The following is a 25,122-nucleotide window of genomic DNA, read 5'->3' on the forward strand; positions in this document are numbered from 1 at the left end:
TGATAACATACAAGAATATCAAGAGAGTAAGAGTAGCATAGAATGAATGGAATAAAGTGCTGTGGTCAAGAGCCTTAGGCATAAATATTTCATGTGGTTAAAATAAAACACAGAAAAGAAAAAATAGTTAAAAAATGTTTATGTACGGTGTATGTGTGTATGAATGCATGTATGTATATATATCTGTATAAGACTTGAAATATTTTATACTTTTTATATACACTTTAACAACTTCATGAATAATATGAGTCATCTTAATAGCACATGTAGAGAAAATACTGCTGCTTTCCCTAAAAAAAAGAAAACAGTTTTCTCTTTGAGAAGAAAAAAGTCTGTTATGCAAAATAAAAATGACTTGCTATCAATATTCAGAGGTGAAAGAATCAAATCTGTTTGCACCACATAGAAATTCGGACCCATGAAACCACCTTGCATACAGCTCTCCTCCAGGAAAGAGCCTGCTCACCAATCTTCTTTGGAGATTAGTGTTTTGCTCCTCATTTAAAGAAAACTGATGAGGTATTTCCACAGATGAAGCCTGTCTCTTGCTTAAGCTATTAAAACTCAAAACTGCATCCCACAATCCTACACTTCATCTTTCGCTAGTGCCCTAGTAAACGTCCTTTATCCTTATAAGCTTTCGCTTGTCTTTGGCTCGCTCTGAATTCTTTCCTGCAGGAAGCCAAGGACCCTCACTTGGCACTCAAGCCTAAGAATTCCTGACGGTCCGAGAATGGGAAACTTCCCTGTCCCATAACACCATGAATGCAGAGCTGAGGAGAAAGTATACTTAAAGAGACCATAATCTTGAACCTATGTGCCAGAAGAAACGCCAGGAAAGATCTCACTGTCAAAACACAACTTTGTGGGAATTTCCTGGCGGTCCAGTGGTTAGGACTCCTGGCTTTCACTATGGAGGCACGGGTTCAATCCCTGGTTGGAGAACTAATATCCCATCCCCAAAGCAGCAGTGCCGGGTGGGCAAAATGAATAAATACAACTTTGTTTAATACAAAGTTTAGTGCTAAACTTTGTTTAGTGAGCAGTGCATATAACGGGGCTTTTTCCAATGCCTCAATCGTCTATTCAGGGATGGAATTAGTTACAGCTGACTCACTGAACAAGATCCTGATGCTGGGAAAGATTGAAGGCAGGAGGAGAAGGGGGCAACAGGGGCTGAAATGGTCGGATGGCATCGCCGACTCATTGGACATAAATCTGAGCAAACTCCGGGAGGTTGTTTAGGACAGGGGAGCCTGGAGTGCTTGCAGTCCACGGGGTCGCAAAGAGTCGGACAAGACTTAGCGACGGAACAGCAAAAATACAAGTAATATAACTTTAATAATACAAGCCCGTACGCATGTGTGTACACACACACACGCGAGTTTCTTTCATAAACACCAATATATTGATAACGCCCGCACTACACCGTACTCGCCCATCCGGGCGGCAGCCCAAGCCAGACCCAGACGCCCGGCGCGCACAGCGCCGAGTGCCCGGGCCACCCTCCCCCGAGCGGTTGCGAACAGCGGCCGCCGCCCCCCTGCCAACATGGAACCCTAACCTGAGAACGCACCACTAGCCCGCGCGGCAAGAGGAAAACGTCCCGGGAACTCAGAAACATCCGCGACGCGAACCAGGCCCCCCAGATGCCTGCGCGATCGGAAGTGCCCGCCTCCAAACAACGCCCGCGCGCTGCGGGGCTCCCGGGAGTTCGCGCAGCCCAGTGTGCGCGTGCGCGGTCTCACCAACGTGGTCCGGGAGACGAGAACGCAGTGGGCTCCTGGCCCGCTACCGGGTGGGATTTTGGTAGCGACGGCCGCGTGCAGGACCGGGCGTGTCTGGGTGCGTCAACGCGCTGGACTGCTTTTATCCGGCAGGGGGTGCCCTCCCCTTCTCAAGGCTGGGCTCGGGGATGGGACGGGGAGGCGCTTTGGAAACGGAGCGCGCATGCGTACTGACGCCCATGGAGGCGGGGCCAGGTACCCGAGAGGAACGGACCCGCTGGTGCGCGGTCGCCCGTGGGGTCGTGGTTTCGAGCCCAAGGGGGCCGGATGGGGGAAGGCTGCGCAGGCGCGCAGAGTCGCGGCCGATTTCTGGAGGGCGGAAGCGCCGTGGGTGAGTCGGTGGGGCGTCCTCGGACGGGGCGGGAGTGGTCGCGGGGCTGTGTGTACCTGGGTGTCCGCGTCGGTTTGTCCGGCGTCCTGGGCCCCTGCACGGCTGTTCTCCGCGTGGTTATGGGATTTGGCTCACGGTTTCTGTGGGTGTTTGTTGAGGACTCTTCTGAGCTCTAGAAAGGCTGTGTGACTATTCCTTTAAATTTTTATACTAACTAAACAACAATAAGGGGGGAAACCTGAAGAAAACGAATATATGAAACTAAAACTGAGTCAGTGTTGTACGCTTGAAATTAACACAATGTTGTAAGTCAAGTATACTTTCATTTTAAGAAAGCAAGATACTGGGAACCCATCTATTGGCCTTTTTCTAATTTGACCAGTTTTCCCACTCGCGCACTTTCAGGGAGAGACATTTAGACGGGAATGGCTGCCTCAGCCATGACGGACAGTGAAGGAGATACACGTAAAGCCCTCAGCACACTAACTGTGGTTAGTCATTTTCATCAGTGACCATTTTGAGGAACAGATGTGGAGACATCGCACTAGAATCTCTCACAACTTGGAGAACCAGTAAATCTCCGAAAAGGTGTTGTGATTGGGCACCGCTCTGCTTTGATGTTTTACCGGGGGGCAGAGGGGAGAGAATGACACAAATTTGATGCTTTTTTTTTTTTTGATAGTTCCTTCCATCTCCTCAGCTCCACATTCACAGGACTCTGTTCTTCAAGAGAGAGGCCTCATGAAGGGGAGCACGGCCACTGGGCCTCTGGAAGGCACATCACAGGTGAGTTATGGTTTGTTTTTTCTTACAATGAGACCCTAAAGAATAAAGATTAACTCTAACCCTAGAGAACAAAGTCATCTAGGAAAACAGAAGTCCTCATAAATACTGCTGTATCAAGTGCCCTGAACTTTAATCCCACATCCAAGGACAAATTTTAAAAGAAGTGAGATTTTCTTTTCCTTGCTAGTTGGAGAACAGTTTCCATTTCACACAAACACATATTTAAACAAATATGTTTTCCAGGATTCTAGTAAATTATGAAATGTACTTCAGTTCAAATGTACTTATCAAAAGAGAAATCTATAATCCATTTTTTTTAAGTATACAGTTTTCACATTTCATTGTACTTACATGTAAATTTCACCATTAAATACTGAGCATAAGTATATGCTGACCTTATATTCAGATTTTTTTTTAAATGTTAAGATAAATGGACAAATGGAAAAAAATGGACAAATGACTTTAAGGATGTGATGTATTAGACATTATAGAATGTATTAAATAATTAGAGAATCTAGAAGGTGGTAAAGTTCCGTCTACATATATTTACACATTTAGTGAACTCTATACAGACAGGAAGACATGTAAAGCTTTGGGCTACAGTTGGAGGAAAAACCCATTCAGGATTGAACTGAGGTCCTGGGTTGCTGACAGTCCTCCCTTGTCTTCAGACTTTAGACAGACTCAGGAGTGTTTGTCAGTCCACAAACACCGCCAACTTGTACAAAATCCCTATTTGGCAGGAGAAACAGTAGATTAAAGAATTGTTTCCTACCAGTAAGGATGTGGGGGCCAGTCTGACATGAGCACTGCTGGCTAGAGACTGGAGATCCTGTTGGATGTTACAGCTGGAGGCCAGGATCTGTTGATTAGAACCACAGGCTACAAACTCAGTGTAGAGGCACAGTGGTTCATGCTTTCCTCAAAAATCCTTGTTTTCCAAATAAGTTACTGGAATGCTTTCCTCAAACAGGGTCCACGACCAGTTGTAACATTTTGGTTGATAATACAGGATAATTTTTCTTACCCAAAGAGTTGTTTTTCACTATCTATAATATGTATCTGTATTTGGCAAAAACAAAACAAAACAACAAACCCTGGATCCTCCAGTACACACCACAATGCCTGTGCACCACCTGCTATTTTTCAGCCAAGACTTCCCTCTCCCTCGGGCCTTGTGGGTAAGAAAGTGTTTGCCCTTTCAGCAATCACTGACATTCCAAGATGTGGCCATCGACTTCTCCCAAGAAGAGTGGGGATTCCTGGACCCCGCTCAGAGAGAACTGTACACAGCTGTGATGTTGGAGACTTACCAGAACCTGGTCTGGCTGGGTAAGTGCACCCAGCCCTTAGTTCACATCTGCCTGCCGCTACATCTTCCTCCTCCTGTTGGAAACCTCTGGGGACCTACAGTGGCCTTTCCTTTTTGTTCCGTGTCCCATAAAGAGCATAGTTAGAAATGGACAAGTTCCTCTTTACTGTCCTTCCAAAAACCTTCAGATTTCATCTGGCCATTCTTTTTTTTTTCTGGCCATTCTTATAAGGGCTTTGATCCTGATTCTGTGGTAGGAGATGAATTCTTGGGTAGTAACGGCATGACCAACTGCCATTTCTTCTCTTTCCAAAGGCGTATCTGTTGCAGAGCCCAACATGGCCTTCCTTCTGGAGCGAGGCCCACAGCCCTGGGTGATGAGGGAGGAGGATGCAGGAGCTCCAGGAGCAGGTGAGTCTGGGACCAAGCTGAGGGGAAGATGTATGTGCAAAAGGCCAGCTGCCTTCTGAGATGACCGCAGTTTAAGGGGTTGGGCATCTTCCTTCAGAGGGCCTCTGGTCTGAGGGCCCAGTGGATCCACCTCGCATCCTCATCCACTATTCTACTCACCCGCCTTCTTAAATAATTGACTCCAAATGTGAGTTTGTGATCAGCTCTCCACCTTTACTCTCTGGATTGTTTTTCACCACTTTAGCCTTCATTCATTTCATAAGACTGTTTCCTCAGAAAGATATCTCAAAGCTTGTGTTTTCTTTAAGTATCCAAAAAATTCTCTCTCTCACCTCTGATAAATTGAATAAATATATGCATCCAAGAACTGTTCCATTAACAAACATATTCAATCGCTAGTTCTGGCCAAGAAAGGGCATTTTGTAAGAGACTAGAACCCATCGAGGAATTTACTATTTAACATAAATTGAATAAATATATCCATCCAAGAACTGTCCCATTAACAAACATATTCAATCTCTAGTTCTGGCCAAGAAAGGGCATTTTGTAAGAGACTAGAACCCATCAAGAAATTTACTATTTAACAAGAGATGTTCTTAGAACAGGCACATGAAAAGCTGCTCAACATTGCTAATTATTAGAGAAATATACGTCAAAACTACAATGACGTATTACTTCACACTGGTTAGAATGACCATCATCAAAAAGTCTACAAAAGAAATGCTGGAGAGGGTGTGGAGAAAAGGGACCCGCCTACACTGTTGGTGGGAATGTAAACTGATACAGCCACTATGGGGAACAGTATAGAAATTCCTTAACTAAAAATAAAGTTCCTGTATCATCCAGTGATCCTGTTCCTGGGCATATAGCTGGAGAGATTTCTAATTTGAATCACTGCAGCACTGTTTACAATATTGAAGACGTAGAAACAACCTTAATGTCCATGGACAGATGGATAAAGATGTGGCACACATTTACAGTAGAATATTACTCATGCATAAAAAGAATGAAACAATGCCATTTGCAGCAACATGGATGGCTGAGAGTATCACACTAAGATGATGATCATGCTAAGTGAAGTAAACCAGACAAAGAAAGACAGGTATCGTATGATATCACTTATATGTGGAATCTAAAAAAAAATGATACAAAGAACTTATTTACAAAACAGAAATGGACTAGCAGAAATAAACAAACATACGGTTACCAAAGGGAAGGTGGGGGCGGGGATAGATGAGGAGTACGGAAATCACGGACACAAACAACTATGTGTAACACAGATACGCAAGGATTTACTGCATAGCACAGGGGACTATATGTATTCAATATCTTATAATAGCCTATCACGGATATAAAACGAAACTTAAAAACCCAGATGTATAATATGCATGTACTACCCAGTCACTTGGCTGTACCCCTGAAACTAACACAATATTGTAAATCAACTATGCTCCAGTTTTAAAAAAGAGATGTTCTTAGATACCTGGGCAAAGTAGGAACCAAGATTGGATCATTTCAAACACAGTGGTTACTGCACACACACCAGAGTGGCCAGAGATAAACGCGTCTGTGGGGTTGGTGCAGGGGTCTGGCCACTTGTGTGTGCGGCTCACCTGTAGCGTCTAGACCTTTTCAAGCCAAGTCCTGGGTGCGCCTCTTGCTCTCGTGGGAGACTGCCGCTGGGAATGCCCCAGCTGAGAACTGGTGGGTGGACAGTACCCAGCTCTTGTGGGCGGTCTGGGCCATGTCAGCCCTTGATGTCTGTCTTCGTCTGTCTGAGCCGCTGTAACAGAAACACCACAGACCCGGTGGCTTAAACCACAGATCTTTATGTCTCACAGTTCTGGAGATGAAGGTGCCTGCAGTTCAGTGTCTGGCAGGGCCATTTCCTGGTTCACAGATGACCATCTTCTCACTGTGCCCTCATGTGGTGGAAGGGGTCCCTTTTAGAAGGGCACTAATTCCATTCATGAGAGATTAAATTAAATAATTTAATATTTAAATGGATATTTATTAATCAACTACACTTCAATTTTTTTAAGACTTAAAATGCATTTCAAATAAAAAATAAGGGTAATATATGGTGCTGATGGTTGCACAACATTGGCATGTATTTAATGCCACTGAATTGCACCCTTAAAATTGGTTAAAATGGTAAATTTTATGTTTTGTGTATTTTTCCACAATAAAAAAATGTTTAAGAATAAACAGGTATTTGTTTCTAGCTTTTTCTGTTAGTAGAGTATGACAGTAAATGTCCTTGTACATATATCCTTAAATACTAGAACCTTTTTCTAAGGATAGATTCTTAGCTGCGGGGATACGTACATTTATTTATATTAATGTGTTTATATGTTCGTTTTCAGAGAGTGAGTCAACACAGAAGAGCAAGGAATTGTCTTTAAGGAAGAGGATAAACGGAGAAACATACCATCATGAACGAGTGATGAAGAAAACGAGCAGCACGGGTAGAGAATATGGAAAAGCCTCCAGCAGCAGGGCACACCTCATCATCCATCAGAAGATGAAGAAGGAAGAGAAACGCTGCCAGTGCTTCGAGTGCGGGAAATCCTTCCGTCGTCGATCAACTCTCATCCAGCATCAGAGGATCCACACAGGAGAGAGACCCTATCAGTGCAGCAAGTGCAGCAAAGCCTTCAACCAGAAGGCCCACCTCGCCCAACACCAGCGCACCCACACGGGCGAGAAGCCCTACACCTGCGGGCAGTGCACACGGGCCTTCAGCCAGGTGACGCACCTCACCCAGCACCAGATCGTCCACACCGGAGAGAGGTTCCATGGCTGCAGCGAGTGTGGGAAGGCCTTTAGCCGCCCCTCCGCCCTCGCGGACCACCAGAGAATCCACAGCGGAGAAAAGCCCTTCAAGTGCAAGGCCTGTGGCAGGGCCTTCACACAGAGCGCCCAGCTCCTCAGACACCAGAAGATCCACTCTGAAGACAAGCCCTACAGGTGCAGCAAGTGCGCCAAGTCCTTCATCCGCTTCTCTTCCCTGACGGAGCACCAGCGGACTCACACCGGAGAGAAGCCCTACCAGTGTGGGGACTGCCCAAAGGCCTTCTGCCGCCTCGTGCAGCTCACTCAGCACCAGAGGACCCACACGGGTGAGAAGCCCTACACGTGTCAGGAATGCGGCCGGGCCTTCACCTGCAGGTCCCATTTCATCGTCCACAGGCGGAGTCATACGGGAGAGAGACCCTATGAATGTCAGGTGTGCCGGAAAACCTTCAACAATCACTCCTCCCTGGTGACGCATGACAGGACTCACAGTGGAGCGAAGCCCTTCAGATGCGATGCGTGTGGGAAGGCCTTCAGCACTTCCTCCTCGCTCTGTCAACATAAGAGGATTCATACTGGGGAAAAGCCCTACAGTTGCCACAAATGTGGCAAGTCCTTCAGGTGCCGGTCACACCTTAGTCGACATCAACAAACGCATACGGGACAATACTGACCAAAGCCAACCAGACACTCTTCCAGTTACCTAACCATCAGTCAAGATCTTGAAAACAAGCAGCCTCAGTTGACTCTGACTCTTGGAAAAGCAGCTTATTCTCAAGGTCTCAGGAGCTCACTGAAAAACAGATAATGAACCAGGACCTACTGTATAGCACAGGGAACTATATTCAATGTTCTTTAATAAGCTACAAAGGAAATGCAGCTACGGGTTTTCCAGTAGTCGTGTACGGATGTGAGACTTGGACCATAAAGAAGGCTGCCCGCGGAATTCTGTCCTCGGTCTATAGTCTTCCCCAGGCAAGAATACTGGATTGGGTAGCTATTCCCTTCTCCAGGGGATCTTCCCAACCCAGGGATCAAACCTGGGTTTCCTGCATTGCACACAGATTCTTTATTGTCTGAACCACTGGGGAAGCCTGAGCATTGACAAATTGATGCTTTCTGATTCTGGTGTTGGAGAAGACTCTTGAGTGTCCCTTGGACTGCAAAGAAATCAAACCAGTCAATCATACAGGAAATCAACCTCAAATATTCACTGGAAGGAGTGATGCTGAAGCTCCAGTACTTTGGCCACCTGATGCAAAAAGCTGATACATTGGAAAAGACCCTGATACCTGGAAAGATTGAGGGCAGGAGGAGAAGGGGGCAGCAGAGGATGAGATGGTTGAATACTATCACTGACTCAGTGGACATGAATTTGAGCAAATTCCCGGAAATAGTGAAGGATAGAGGAGCCTGGTGTGCTGTAGTCCACGGAGTCTCAAAAAGTGGAACACAACTTAGTGACTGAACAACAACAATGGGAAATGAATCTGAAAGAGTGGATATTTGCGTATGTATAACTGAATCACCTTGCTGTACACCTGAAACCAACACAATATTGTAAATCAACTATAATTAAAACAATTTTTTAAAGAGCTCTTTGGATGGAATAACTAAAGACAGGGAGGAAGCAAAACAAGTTAAAAGCAGAACATGAAACCATTGTCCTGCAATCTGGAGAACTCTAGCCTCCTACTCCTACCTGAATCCTACTCTGCTGCCATCACTAATGAACAGCAGCACTGCACAAATGACTTTACTGGCCCTGAGCCTGTGTACCCTCACATTTAATGCCCTGAAACCAGGTTTACAATGCAGGTGTCCTGACAGCCAAAGATGAGGCCAAGAGATCACCTCTTGGCTTTTGCTTCTGTCCTGATGGGAGAGACACATATGCCACCACGTTCACATCTTTAGCAAGGGGCGGGGTGGGGCTTGGATGTTGCAAAGTGTGAAAAAACAAACAGCCATGACTTAATACTTTACATCTGAAAAATGGTGCCCAGATCTGGTCACAGATTTAGCTTCGAATTACCCAACCAGTGGGCTTTCCTGAATTTTCTCCCACACTTCCTCCTACAGCTGCTGTATTTTAATGATCTCATCACTGCACCTGTCACCTTTGAACAAGAATCCAGAGGCTGACACAAAGCAACAACACTAGGACAGATATAAGGGGTAGCATATTAATAGGTGTTAGGGGATATTCCTAAACTGAGCACACAGGATTTTTCTTCTTTTTTCTTTTCAGTGCATATATAAAAGCATTTATAAAATGCATGCACCAGTGTAGAGAAGAAAAATACATACCCATTGTTGTTTAGTCTCTTAAGTCATGTCCGATTCTTTTTCAACCCCATGGACTGTAGCCCGCCAGCTTCCTCCTTCCCTGGGACTTCCCAGGCAAGAATACTGGAGTGGGTTGCCATTTCCTCCTCCAGGGGATCTTCCTAACCCAGGGATCAAACCCACGTCTCAGGCAGGCAGATTCTTTACCACTGAGAATATAACAGTAGATTCCATGTAAGGAGTTACTCCTAAATGAGCCAACCTTGAAATTCAGGATGAAAAGCTGCATGAAGATTAAAGACTTCAGTGCCCTGACTTCATTTTTCAACAGTAAATATTCTCATTTTCTCTACTATCTATTCCTCTTCCCTGTTTTCTATTTCTTCACAGCCTTTCTCACCATTCAATACACTATTTTACTCATTCTCTCGTGGTTTGTTTCCATTCACTTGAAAGTAAGATCTTAGAGGGTGGGGAGTTTTGTGGGTTTTTTCTCTGCTGTACCCCCCTGAATGGCTTTTCATTTGTTGTTCAGTCACTTAGTTGTGTCCAACTCTTTTGACGCAATGGACTGCACCACACCAGGCTTCCCTGTCCTTCACCATCTCCAGGAGCTTGCTCAAACTCATATCCATTGAGTCAGTGATGACATCCAAGCATCTCGTCCTCTGTCATCCCCTCTCCTCCTGCTGTCAATCTTTCCCAGCATCAGGGCCCTTTCTAATGAGTTGGCTCTTTGCATCAAGTGGCCACAATATTGGAGCTTTAGCATCAGTCCTTCTAATGAATATTGAGAATTGATTTCCTTTAGGCTTTTCCTCTCAGAGAAGGCAATGGCAACCCACTCCAGTGTTCTTGCCTGGAGAATCCCAGGGACGGCGGAGCCTGATGGGCTGCCGCTTATGGGGTCACACAGAGTCGGACACGACTGAAGCGACTTAGCAGCAGCAGCAGCAGCTTTTCCTTATTTGCTTCAATTTCCAAGTCAGCTACTAATTTTACTATTTTCTTAGTATCTCATACCACGGGCCATTTCCACTGTGATCAGGAGCAGAATGGGGTTCAACACCAGTGCAGGTTCCAAAGAAAATACTTTCTGAAGAGTGATAATAACGACATTCCCATTCTGCAAGTGAGAAATCTACTAATTTGGTGTAATAAGTCATCCCGTACTGATCTTACGGTCCCAAAACTTAACACAGAAAGAAAATCACGCTCCCACGGGCAGGCTCAGAGGACCGCACTCGAGCGACACCGCGGTCATACAGACACAGACAGCGGGACATCACAGGTGCACACCAGAGCTCACAGAGGACTGTCCGTTCCCGTAACTACGGACGCTTCTGGTTTCCAGGAGAGGGGAGGGGGGAGTTCTCATTCTCCGCGCCTGCGTACACTCGCGCCCAGCCACGCCACGCCCCTGAACCCTCGGGCCCCGCCTCTCCGGCGTAGTCACGGCTCCGATATCCTGGGCCCCGCCCCTCAGGCGTAATCGCGTACGTGCGCAGGCACTCCCGCTCTGACGCTAAGGTTCCACCTCTCCGTCTCAACAGCCTAAGAACACGCCCCCTCGGCTAAGCCACGCCCTGTCTCCGCCCCTCGCGCCTGACTGCTCGCCCACCTGGGGAGGTTCGGCCCCTGTGCGCTGGTCTCCCGGGCGTCGGCTGCCGAAGTCCTTCGGGTGAGGGCAGCTGGCTTCCGGGGGGAGGCTCGTGGGTTGGTCAGGGTGGTCTAGTGTCTGAGCCCAAGAGCCAGGCAGGGCCGCCGAGGCGGGCGGCTCTGAGCCGGGCCGTGGAGCCCCGGCCTGGACGCCGCTGCTCGGTCGCTGCCGGGCGGACTACATTTCCCAGAGGCCCGCGCGGGTGCGCCGAGGCTGCGGCTCGGACCGGGATCGGTGTCTGGGGCGGCTGAATCGGGGTGTGTGAGTGCGAGAGGCAGGACTGGGCTGTGAACGTCCAGAGCGTGCGACCGGGGTGTGCTGGTGTGAGTGTTCGAAACGGGTGTGTGAGAGGTTAGCCAGCGCGGGGGGCCGCGGGAGAGGCTGAGAGATCGTGGAGAGAGGGGCTGATGTGTGTGTGAGAGAGAGACCGCGAGCATATTGGTGTGTCCGGCGTGTGAGATTGTGTGACAGTGCCTGTTTGTCCTCGTGTGAGGGAGACCAGTGTGTATTGTGTGTGCGTGTGTTAGAGGTAGCAATTGCAGTGTTTGTGTATCTATGTGCGCGAGAAATCCATGTGTCTCAGAAACAGAGACCTTTGAGACTGTGTGTGTGAGAGAGAGAGAGGAAAACTAATGTGTTGAGACCAAAGTGAGTAGGAGAGAGACTGAACCATGGTTCGCCACTCCGAGGTTTGCAAATGCAGCCTCTGTGAGGTCGTGGAGTGTGCGTGTGTGAGTGAGGCAGAGGTGAGGGGCCGTGGGTGTGTGAGAGACTGAGATTGGGGTTGTGTGTGTGACGTTTGTGATCACCATGTGTGCTTGTACATGACCTCTCTGAGGCGGTGGTGTGACTGCAGTGATGTGCCTTCCACTGGATGCTTGTGACTGTGTCCTTCCTGTGATCAGGGGTGTGTGAGACCTTATATCAGTGTCTGTGTATCACCCGATGTGGCTGTAACAGCGCCTGTGTGACTGTGGTGTTTTGGGGGAGAATGCTTCGAAGGTCGATAACTTTGGCTGCCTTGTGCATGTTGATTTATGGAATTGTGTATTGCCAGGGTAAGAATCCTGGGGTAGAATTCCCTGCTCCCAGTCCCAAGAGTTCCACTGAGAAGCAAGAGGTGGGGCACCTGGATCTCCTGATTGGAGCAGGGGACACCCTCAGTTCTGGGTGACAGAAAGGAGGGGAAACCAAGGGGTTGAGGACAGAGATGAGAGGGAAGGTGGTAGAATTGGGTGCTAAAGGATCCACTGTCATGGAGGGAAGCAAAGGTTTGGCAAGAGGAGGAGGATAACCCTGTCCTCTGGTGGCATTCAGGACTCAGGTTTTCAAACTGTAGACTGGATCAAAGCATGAAGCGGAGATGTGGGAAGGAAAGAGTCCACCTTTATCTATAAAATAGAGAAAGCAACAATTTCATGGGATTATTTTTTTAAATAAAGTGAGAGAACATAATGTATGCAGAGTATCTAGCACATCTCATTGGTTTTATTCATAATAAGACCAAAGAATGGGAATGCAACTTTTAGAAAAGATCAAATTTAGGACCTCGAGCTTAAGAGAAAGACTTATAAATTAGACCCCTCAATCACCATTGGTTGCCTGTAATCTCTTGGTTACGTGGGCAGTGAAACCAAAGAAGGCTGCGAGGAGGAAGGGGAAGACAGAAGTTTTACGCTGGTGATCCTGGGAGTGCAGAGAGGTTCTCATCTTCTCACTCTTTTTCCTCCAGCCTTACCCTCCCAGGACAGTGCTGTTCTCCAAGAGAGAAGCCAGGAAAAGAAGGTGAAAATGACAGTGGAACTAGTGAAAGCCATACCCCAGGTTAGTTATTCCGTATCTCTTCCTCCAAAGGCAGTCTTACTGCTTAGGACTTGGTAAAGCTGTTTTCTTTATGAAAATCCCTTGATTAACAGTCTTTGGAAAAGACCCTGAGGCTGGGAAAGATTGAAGGCAAAAGGAGAAGGGGGCAGCAGAGGATGAGACGGTTAATAGCATCATCTACTCAGTGGACATGAGTTTGAGCAAAACTCCAGGAGAGAGTGAAGACAGGGAAGCCTGGTGTGCTGCAGTCCATGGAGTGGCAAAGAGCTGGACATGACAGCGACTGAACAAGAACAACAACAGTCTTATCTAAGGGCCTGGTTCCCACCTCTGCCAGAGAGCACACCCCTTATTTTTTACAAATAATCCTTTTTATAATAGAAAATTTGCAGATAGCAGGGACTATGCATATGCATCACACTCCGCTTCGCCAGTTTCTAATATCTTACATTAGTTTGGTGTGTGCTATGCTTAGTCATTCAGTCATGTCTGACTCTCTTTGACCCCATGGACTGTAGCCCACCAGGCTCCTCTGTCCATGGGGATTCTCCAGGCAAGGATACTGGAGTGGGTTGCCAAGCCCTCCTCCAGAGGATCTTCCCATCCCAGGGATCAAACCTCGGTCTCCCGCATTGCAGGTAGATTCTTTACCAGCTGAGCCACCAGGGAAGCCCAAGAATACTGGAGTGGGTAGCCTATCCCTTCTCCAGGGGAACTTCCTGACCCAGGAATTGACCCAGGATCTCCTGCACTGCACGCGGATTCTTTACCAGCAGAGCTACCAGGGAAGCCCTTAATGAGCCAACATTGATAGACTATTACTAAGTCCATGCTTTGTTCACATTCCTTGGTTTTACTTAATGTCCTTTTTCTGTCCCAGGGTCCTATCCAGGGCACCATATTACATTCAGTAGTTCTGTCTCCTTGTACGTAACAGTTTCCCATACTTTCCTTCTTTTTGAAAACCTTGTCAGTTTTGAGAGGCTCTCAGATTATTTTGCAGAACATCTCTGAAATCTGATGTTTTTTCCTCTGATTCAACTAGACTAATGTATTTTTAGAAGGAAGATCACAGAGTTCCATTTTCATCATGTATCATACATCAAGGGTTCATACTGTCAACGTGACTTATTACTATACTCTGAGTGCCTAGTTGGGGTAGTATTACCAGGTTTCTGCACTGTAAGTCACTCCTTTCTGTTCCACTTTTCCATGCTGTACTCCCCTCTCCATTGGCAACTACCAGTTCTAGCTCTGTATCTATCCAAAGGCAGTTTCTGTTTTGTTTTTTTAGATTCTGCAGTTAAGTGAGATCATACTGTGTTTGTCTGTCTTTGTATGACTTATTTCACTTAAATAATGCCCTCTAGTTCTATCCATGTAGTGGTAAATGACAACACTGAGCATTACAAAGATTTTTAGTATTTTCATTGGAAATAAATGTGAAGATGAAAATGCCCATAACACTTTAAAACTTTTCTCACGACTCTCACAGATATAGAAATCAAAGTAGTGGTTACTAGGGGGAAGGAGGAGACAAGATCGGGGTAGGGAATTAGAGCTATAAACTATTATGTGTAAAATAAGCTACAAGGATATATTGTAGAACACAGGTAAATATAGCCAATATTTTATAATAACTATAAATGGAGTATAACCTTTAAAAATTGTAAACACTATATTGTATATCTGAAACTTATATAATATTGTTTGTCAACTATATCTCAATTCAAAAAAAAAAACCTGCAAACCTCTCAAAATGGACCAAAAAAAAAGAAAAGAAAATTGTCTTAATCTGCTGGTGATTATAACTGGCATTGTCTTTAAGAAACTGAAAATAACTATTTTTGGTTTCATTTTGGTATTGTCTAAATAGATGCTGGCTTGTTGTACTCAAATTTAGTACACAAGTTGGATGAGTTGCAGTCCCGCACTGGGTGCCTTCTCGTGTTGCTGTTGAGGTCACTGAGGTGTGGCGTGACATGCTAATTCTTGATGGTACAGCATTAAAAACCAGTTGCATTCTACGGCAGTTGCCTGGCATTCCAGTGGTTAGGACTCTGTGCTTTCACTACTGGGACTGGGTTCAATCCCTGGTTAGGAAACTAAGATCCCACAAGCCATGAAGCTCGGCAAGCCCCGCGCCACCCCCCCCCCCCCCCCCCGCCACACACCAAAAAAATAACTGCACTCTACATATATTTTCTATTGTGTCAACCAAAAAAAACCCAGCCATGTCAGTGCAATGCCTCTTCTCCTTAAGGCACTAGGATCCCATAGGGTACCATTTCCATAATATCAACTTAAATATTCTTTTTTGTTGCTTTTGAAGGTTCGACCATAGATACACATCCTTCCTTGAAGCCCTTGTTTACTGCCCTGTGGCCATCTGTCCATATTTCCCCAGGCTTGAAAACTCCCATGGACAGAGGAGCCTGGTGGGCTGTAGTCCATGGAGTGGCAAAGAGACAGACACAGCTGAGCACACACACTCACACACACAAGAGAAATGGATTAGCACCATTGTATACAATACAATTTAGCAACTTCAATAAGAACTATTTAATATTATATGTTTAAGGTTTTTTTCCTCAAAGGGCTATTTCTCACATAATGTAGGGCCAACTTAATGCTTAAGCTTGAAGTCACGTGTGGACATGAGTTTTGCTTGATCCAGAAGGTCTTTGTGTTATTTCAGGACCTGGTGACGTTCAAGGATGTGGCAATAGACTTCTCCCAGGAGGAATGGGAATGGCTGAGCCCTGCTCAGAGAAGTTTGTACAGGAGTATGATGTTGGAGAACTATCAGAGCCTGGTATCACTGGGTGAGGATTTTTATCCCCTCTGTATAATTCAGAATGACCCTTAGGGACTCCTTACTTTTTTTTTTTTTTAATTTATTGTGTGTCGATCAGAATTGAATCTGGAAAATGAAGAGGATGTTCAGGAATTGGTGACCGTTTCAGGTTGAGTCAGTGGTTTTGGTGTGTGTCAGCTACTTGGTGAGTGTGCCCTTTAGTCAGTGGGAGCACAGGGCACGCTGCGACTCGCACTGGTCTGTGCTGGCTTCTCTCCTCTGTCCTATAGTAGTGTCACCAGCTAACAGAGTTCACCAAGAGTATAGCCGGATGGTTACGAATTTGGAATATTGCTTTAAAACCTGTGTATTTTTATTAACTTGCAGAAAGTGAACTCGTGAGGCACAAGCTGAAAATTGCTTTAGATGTTCTTAGGGAAACTAACGCCCTTTTCAGCCCGAGGGCCGCCTCATTGGCTAGTTTAGCTTTCCCTGGTCTAGAGGCCCCTTTTATCCTGCTTGCTTGTGGTTCACTAAATGTTGTGAAACTGAATGTATGTCTTTCACCAAATTTGAGAAATTTTTGATCATTATTTAACTTTTTTCTACTCTCTTCTCCTTCTGGGAGTCCAGTTGCACACGTTAGAACCTTGGGTATTGTGCCTTAGGTAACTAAGGACGTGTTCCCTTTTAAAAATCTTCTTTCTCTGTCAGCTTAGATAATCTCTGTTGATTCATTTTCAAGCTCACTGCCACTTGCTTTGTCCTCTTCAACGTCTTGTTAAACCATCTAGTGAATTTTTAAATTTCAGATACTGTATTTTTCAATTCTAGACTTTTTACTTGGTTCTTTTTTATAATTTCTGTTTTGGTGCCAAGAGTATTACAAGCATATTTTCCTTTATATTCTTGAATATAGATATAATAGCTGTTTTAAAATCCTAGTCTACTGATTCCAGCATCTGTCTTGTCACAGGTTGGGTCTCCATTAATGCCTTTTTTTCTGAGTATGATTCACTTTTTCCACTTTTTAGGGGGTAATTAGATTTTTTCCTGGACACTATAAATAATACAGGATTATTATAAATAATTCAGGATTCTGTTAGGTTCCTCTGAAGAGTACTGATTTTGTTTTTTAATCAGACAGTTAACTCAAACTCCAAACTGTCTCTCAGTTCAGTTCAGTCGCTCAGTCGTGTCCGACTCTTTGTGACCCCATGAATCGCAGCACGCCAGGCCTCGCTGTCCATCACCAACTCCTGGAGTCTACCCAAACCCATGTCCATCAAGTCGGTGATGCCATCCAGCCAGCTCCAAACTGTCTCTAGGGGTCCTTTATATCACCTCACTTACTGCTGTCCAATGATCTTCTAAAAATGCTGGGCTGAACTTCTGCCTCGAGTCTCTTAGAAAATGATTCCACTTTTATAGGATGGACTGTTGCAGCCCTCTGCCTCCAGTCTCTTAGAAAATGATTCCACTTTTATAGGATGGACTGTTGCAGCCCTCTGCCTCCAGTCTCTTAGAAAATGATTCCACTTTGATAGGATGACTGTGGCAGCCCCGCTAAACTGCGCCAGAAGCCTTATATAATCTGTCACCCCTTGAACTATTCATTTCTAGCATGTCATTCCATCAGAATTAAGGGACCAGCTGAAATGTCCAAAACATGACCAACTTTCATATCTTTTTCTGTATGCAGGGCTTTGTATCTCTAAGCCATATGTCATCTCCTTATTGGAGCAAGGGAAAGAGCCCTGGATGGTGATGGAGAATGAGATGAGAAGCCCATTCCCAGGTGAGTGTGGGATAACCAGAGAGGGGAATCCTTTCTAGGCAATGGCTCAGCCATTTGCACAGGTGATCTTTCCTCCTTTCTTATGCTTCTTAGAAACTCTTCTCAAAGAAGGGCACTCAAAGCTGGTGCTCTGGGACAACCCAGAGGGCTCGGGTGGGGAGGGAGGTGGGAGGGGGGTACAGGATGAGGGGGACACATGTATACCTATGGCCAGTTCATGTTGATGTATGGCAAAAAACCATCACAATATTGTAAAGTAATTATCCTCCAATTAAATTAATTAAAAGGAAAAAAAAAAGAAACTCTTCTCAAGCTTTCCAAACCTGGAAGAAAACTGAAAGTTGACTTCTTAGCGTGAGCTCCCCAAATATCTTCTCAGTCTTTTCTGACTCTGACCCCTGGACTATCGCATGCCAGGTTCCCCTGTCCTTCAGTGTCTCCTAGAGTTGGCTCCATTCATGTCCATTGAGTTGGTGATATTATCTAACCATCTCATCCTCTGCTGCCCCCTTCTCCTTTTGCCTTCAATCTTTCCCATCATCAGGGTCTTTTCCAATGAGTTGGCTCTTTGCATCAGGTGGCCAAAGGATTGGAGCTTCAGCTTCAGCATCAATCCTTCCATTGAATATTCAGTATTGATTTCATTTAGGATTGACTGATTTGATCTCCTTGCAGTCCAAGGGACTCTCAGGTCTTCTCTAGAACAGTTCAAAAGCATCAATTCTTCGGCACTCAGCTTTCTTTATGGTCCAGCTCTCACATCCAAACATGACTACTGGAAAAACAATAGCTTGGACTATACAGACCTTTATCAGCAAAGTGATGTCTCGCCTTTTAATATGCTGTCTAGGTTTAGCATAGCTTTCCTTCCCAGTAGCAAGTGTCTTTTAATTTCACGGCTGCAGTGACAGTCTGCAGTGATTTTGGAGTCCAGGAAAATAAAATCTGTCACTGTCTCCACTTTTTCCCCTTCTATTTGCCATGAAATGATGGGACCGGATGGCATGATCTTAAGTTTTTTGAAAGTCGAGTTTCAAGCCAGCTTTTTCACTCTCCTCTTTCACCCTCATCAAGAGGCTCTTTAGTTTCTTTTCACTTTCTGCCATTACAGTGGTATCACTGGCATATCTGAGATTGTTATTTCTCCCGGCAATCTTGACTCTTCTAAAAACTCATTTTGCAAACATCTTTATCCAGCTCCTTCCCATCCCCTCTTTCCTTTTGATATACTGACTTAACATAAACTTCTCTGTTTTTTAAATCTTAACTCCAAAATTAGATGCTGCATGCAAATCATAACATACCCTGCTACTTTAAATCATTTTTTGCTTTCCTGTTGCAAATAGGAAAAATCCAAATCCTACAAGCTCCTTCTTAATTTTCCAGCCTTATCTTCCATTATGTTTTAGCTTTTTCACTGTACTTTAGGCCAGAGTTTTCTTCACGATGCAAGGTATCAAGGTATGTTCCATATGTGTTACAGGTATTCCCACATCCTGAGTCTCTACGCTGTGAGAGACCAGATGAGATTGGAGGCGGTCCGAGTTCCGAGTCTGATCCCCTCTGGATCACAGGCAGCGTCTTAGGATTGTCATTTTCAGCAAGTGCTTGATGTACAGTTGAAGCTCTAGCCCATAGGTCACCTTTTCTGAACACACAAGCTCTTTCCCACTCAGGCTTTTGTTTTTCCTGTTTTCTCTGCCTAGAATGCGCTTCTCTTGGCTTTCTGTCTATGTCTGGCTCTCAGGCCAGAGCTTAAAAATCATCTCATTGGAGACCTTCCTAACCACCTCGTATAATGAACATTTCCCTATTCCAACCCGAGTACGGTCTATGGAGCCACTGCTCCTCTGTAACACTCGGGAGAGCTGGCTCTCAGGCCAGAGCTTAAAAATCATCTCATTGGAGACCTTCCTAACCACCTCGTATAATGAACATTTCCCTATTCCAACCCGAGTACGGTCTATGAAGCCACTGCTCCTTTGTAACACTCGGGAGAGCCCGTAATGGTGTGTCTTATTTTTTGCCTCCCCCGCTGAACCTAAATTTCACAAAGACAAGGCAATGTTGGGAACATACATGATAATTACGCCTTTATGAAATTCTCCTCTCACTTCTGTAACAGTGTTTGATCTTTACATTTGGGGATGATGTGGACCCTATACTTCTAGGATCCTCCAAATATTAGGAGGGATATAAGCTCGGTTTAGACACGCTTTATAGTTTGGTTATGTAGGAAGCTACTATCAGCCTTAAAGAGGAAAACAGAAAGAGGAACTTTCCTGATAAGAGGTAATAACTGTCCATGTTAGAACAGATGCAGGAAGAGGGAAAGGGGATAAAGAAACCTGTTGTAAGTCTGATGGGACATTGAGTGACAGTCTGGCTTTAAGTATTATTCAGTGATTAAGATAGCTCAGCATCCATGTTGAGAAAAGCCAAAAAGATAAGGGACAACCACGGCTCTCTGTGGGAGGCTGGAAATGAAGACAACCTTCACACGACAAAAAGTAAATTTGAGGGAGGAGCAGATGACGCTGTCATCTTTCTGCTTTTCTCTTTCTAGGATTGCTCCCCTCAGTCCATCTAAGTAAGAAAAACCATGGGGAAGTGGTTCCTTGAGTTCTCATGGACCCAGTTCTAGAATTATTGAAGTTTGGGTGTTCCTGATACCATGAATGACCTGGGCAGGAAGCTTGTTAATATCTCCGTGTTTCTTAATTGCTTTGGTAGATGTGATCCCTCCCATCTCTGAACTTTTATACTGGTTTTACTTTTTTACCACATGGATTCGTTTTTGATATATTTTCTTCTCAAATTGCTTGCTTTATTGGTCTTGTCTTGCTCTTAACTTTCTGTACTTCTCTAGAACCACTGTCTTTAATTACTTTAGTGTTCCCCATGCTTGACATGGAGTAGAAAACTAGGGAGCATTGGATTAGTCAATAATTTGTTATCATATTTCTTGATATCACCTCTTCCCTAAAGTTTTCTCTTAGTGTCACCTCTTCTATACACATTTCTTCTTTATAGATTTATCAGGAATTTCTTACTTATGCCTGAGTTCCTGTGATATACGTTAAGTGACTTAGTGGTAGTATATAAGGCTCATTTATTTCTTCCTGAAAGCTTATATTCTATCTCACAAGGTAAGAAAGGTAGTGATGTGGTAGGAAATAAGCATTTAATTAATAACAGTGATACCAACCCACATATCTCTGTAGACTAGTTCCTACAAAAAGACACGTGGCAGAACCCTATTAAGATGTGATAGTTTTCATAGGCTGGTGAAGGAAAGATGATGAGTGGGAAAATCCCTTAATATGCACTCTGAAGTTCAGGGATCTATGAGAAATGAAGAGCATTTACTTTATTAAAATACATGGAAATGGCTTATGGGAATGCTATTTTCTCATTATGAAGAGATGACTCTAGGATTTTGCCTAAACTCCAAGAGAAATCACAAAACATAAGGTATTTGTGGTTTCAGGGAATCTACAGAGATTTTTGAGTGGCAGAGTTATGTGGTAGTATTGGTCTTTTAAGAAAGCTAGCCTGGCTGTGTACGCAAGTCTCCTAGAAGAGGGAGAGAATAGAGGAAGAGGATTTCATGTATAGCCTGTTAGGTTAATACAGGCATGAAGAGGGAGAGGACAGAGGAAGAGGGTTTCATGTATAGCCTGTTAGGTTACTACAGGCGTAAAATATTACTGCCACTGCCACCCACACCTTCAGGACGCTGTTATCCGACATTTAACTTTCTAAATTACCATTTCTATGTTCTTCTGTGAGCTCTCATTCTCTGGGGTCTGCTTACATATTTTTTTCAGTTGAAATGCCCGTGCATAATATATTTTGTGGAGTGTATTATTTTCAAATCACCTCTTCTGTGTTAAATGTTTCCTTTGTTATAGCCCATGATAAAGGAAACATTTGGTTTTTTGAATCTTTCAGATTGGGAATCTATACATGAGACACAAGAATTAGCTCTGAAGCAGTGTGTATGTGATGATATGTTAATGGAGAGAATTGCAAGCTATGAACAGGAGTGTCCTATTTTTGGAGAAAATTGGAAATGTGAAGATCTCTTTGAGAGGCAGTTGTTAAGCCAAGAGACATTTATCAGGCAAGAAAGAAGCACTCTTAAAGAAAACCTCACTGTGGAAATAGACCACAGATATAACAAACCTGAGAAATTTGTTCCTCTACACAGTTTGGAAGAGAATATTTATGATAATCACAAGTCAGATAAAAAAAACTTTTCCAAAAATTCCATGATACTAAAACACAAGAAAGTCTATGCAGGAAAGAAACTTTTTAAATGTAATGAATGTGAGAAAACCTTCACCCAGAGCTCATCTCTTACTGTTCATCAGAGAATTCATACTGGAGAGAAACCATATGAGTGTAAGGACTGTGGGAAGGCCTTCAACCAGAGTCAACACCTTGTCCAGCACCACAGAATACACACCGGAGAAAAACTCTTTGAATGTAAGGAATGTAGGAAAGCCTTCAGCCAAAATGTACATCTTATTCAACATCAAAGAATTCATACTGGAGAAAAACCATATAAATGTAAGGAGTGTAGAAAAGCCTTCAGCCAGCCTGCACACCTTGCTCAGCATCAGAGAATTCATACTGGGGAGAAGCCTTATAAATGTAAGGAATGTGGCAAGGCCTTCAGTGATGGCTCGTCCTTTGCCCGACATCAGAGGTGTCACACCGGCAAAAGACCATACGAATGTATTGAATGTGGGAAAGCTTTCAGGCAGAACACATCGCTTATCCGTCACTGGAGATATTATCACACTGGGGAGAAACCCTTTGACTGCATCGACTGTGGCAAGGCCTTCAGCGATCACATAGGACTTATTCAGCACAGGAGGATTCATACTGGAGAGAAACCCTACAAATGTAATGTGTGTGGGAAAACCTTCAGCTACGGCTCATCCCTGACCGTCCATCAGAGAATTCACACAGGAGAGAAACCATATGAATGTGACATCTGTGGGAAAGCCTTCAGCCATCATGCCTCACTCACCCAGCACCAAAGAGTGCATTCTGGAGAGAAGCCTTACCAATGCAGGGAATGTGGAAAAGCTTTCAGGCAGAGCATACACCTTGCTAGCCATCTGAGGATCCATACTGGAGAAAAACCCTATGAATGTAAGGAATGTGGAAAAGCTTTTAGCATCAGTTCACAGCTGGCTACTCATCAGAGAATTCATACTGGAGAGAAACCTTATGAATGTAAGGAATGCGGGAAAGCCTTCAACCAGAGGGCACATCTCGCACAGCACCATAAAATTCATACTGGAGAGAAACCTTACGATTGTACTGAATGTGGTAAAGCCTTCAGCCAGGCTACCCGCCTTATCCAACATCAGAGAGTTCACACAGGAGAGAAACCCTATGAATGCACTGAATGTGGGAAGGCTTTTAGTGACAGCTCATCCCGTGCTCAGCATCTGAGACTTCACACAGGCCAGAAGCCCTATGCATGTGTTGAATGTGAGAAGGCATTCAGAACAAAATCATCACTTACTTGCCATCAAAGATGTCATACAGGGGAGAAACCTTACGAATGTAGTGCATGCGGTAAAGCCTTTAGCCATCGACAGTCACTTACTGTTCATCAGAGAATTCATTCTGGAGAAAAACCATATCAGTGTAAGGAATGTAGGAAAACCTTCAGCCAGATTGGACACCTTAATCTACATAGAAGAATCCACACTGGAGAGAGATCTTACCAATGTAAAGAATGCGGAGAAGTCTTCAGACAAAGTGCACACCTTGCTCATCATCATAAAATTCATGCTACAGAGTCATCTCAAGCCCTCAGCTCTTCCCCACCCCCTGCATCACCAAGTCCTAGGGATATGTCTGCTGAGTATTTCTGGAATTCATCCACATCTTTCCATCCTCATTGCCCTAATCGAAAACGTAGTCATCTCATCTGGACTATTCCAATTGTCTAAACACTGGTCTCTCTGCATCCTCTTTTGTCTCCTCCAAGTTCATTCTTCACACTACTCCCAGTGGTCTGTTCAAATGTAAATGTAATTATATGACTCTCTTAAAACCCTTGGTGTGAAAATTTAAACTGCTTGATGCATACCAAGTGCTTAGCACAGTGCCTGACCCAGACTAATGCTCTATAATGATAGTTCAGTGTCCTTCAGAGTCTGCTTGAAAGCTATTTTTAAGCAGTGAACTCTGGAAGACAGTATATGTACTTGGAGATCATAACAGTTTTTAAAACTGAAACTTAATGTGAATGATGAGGATTAGCATGTGTTAAAGCTTAAACATTAACACGTTTAAAGCTTTATACCACCACATATATGACTGTATTCCTTTGTTGGTGAGAAAAGTCAACATGACCTAATACATAGAGTATGTTTTAGGAAGTATCTAGAACTCTGGATAAGACTGGAACAAAAGAATTAGAAAATAACTGGGAATAATGCAAGTCTGTATTTAGTAAAGGCAAAAAGTAAAAATTCCCAATATTTAAAATGGAAGAAGCAGAGAACTTGAATAGTCTAGCCCTTTTTTAAGACACCTGGTTTCACAGATTAATGCTGAACCTTCAAGGAATCATAATTAAGCTGTTCTAGAGTACAGAAAAAAATAATTGAAATGGATTATTTTGGAGTACTTCTAACCTCTGTTAAGGAGAACAGAAGTTATGAATAAATGGAGATCCATGTTTTCTAGAAGGAACTTTTAGTACTGTAAACATGTCTGTACATTCAGTCAATTCCAGTCACAATTCTTTTAGGATAATTTTCCACTGACAATTTTGTTCTGAAAATCAATGTAGAATGGCAAATAGGAAAGCATCACAAGGACATTTTTGAAAAATATATCCCCATGAATTTAGTTACTTGCAAAAGTAATTATTTTTCACGTGTCAGCGGGGGAGATAGATTACTTAAATGGTGCTTGACAATTATCCAGCTGGAAATAAAGTCAGATCCACATTTCACCCCTTACAGAGAAGTTCATTCCATATAGATTAAAGATATAATAGGAAACACAATATTAAATTTCTCAGAAGAGAATGTAGAATATTTCTATCCCCTTGAGTTCTATCTACCTTGAGGTAGGCTTTAGTAAGCAGGACACAGAGTCCAGAAGTTATGAAGGGGACAGTGTTAGGTAGGACCATGTAAAAAATTTAAACTTTTCCATGGTATAAGACACTGTATGCAAAGTGAAAAGACACATGACAGATATTTTATACATACATTACAAAGGATATAGTCCTTATAAAAAGTGCTGTTGCTTTATGTGGCAGCCTGGATGGGAGGGGAGTTCAGGGGAGA

The 25,122-nt window shown here is 44.1% G+C and overlaps 1 protein-coding gene across 1 annotated transcript; it reads left to right on the top strand.

Moving 5' to 3' along the window:
* Positions 1 to 1,858: 1,858 nt before the first annotated feature.
* Positions 1,859 to 24,782, top strand: LOC133229503 (zinc finger protein 28 homolog). Its single transcript, XM_061385867.1, is given in 12 exon segments — positions 1,859 to 2,118; positions 2,801 to 2,904; positions 4,110 to 4,236; positions 4,532 to 4,627; positions 6,994 to 8,093; positions 11,266 to 11,393; positions 12,276 to 12,430; positions 13,105 to 13,196; positions 15,895 to 16,021; positions 17,696 to 17,791; positions 21,746 to 23,646; positions 23,648 to 24,782. Coding segments are annotated over 12 exon segments (4,191 nt in total). The 5' UTR covers positions 1,859 to 2,054; the 3' UTR covers positions 23,849 to 24,782.
* The last annotated feature ends 340 nt before the right edge of the window (positions 24,783 to 25,122 follow it).

Source organism: Bos javanicus, chromosome 18 (genome assembly GCF_032452875.1).
Source record: "Bos javanicus breed banteng chromosome 18, ARS-OSU_banteng_1.0, whole genome shotgun sequence".
In the NCBI taxonomy this organism is placed as follows: domain Eukaryota; kingdom Metazoa; phylum Chordata; class Mammalia; order Artiodactyla; family Bovidae; genus Bos; species Bos javanicus.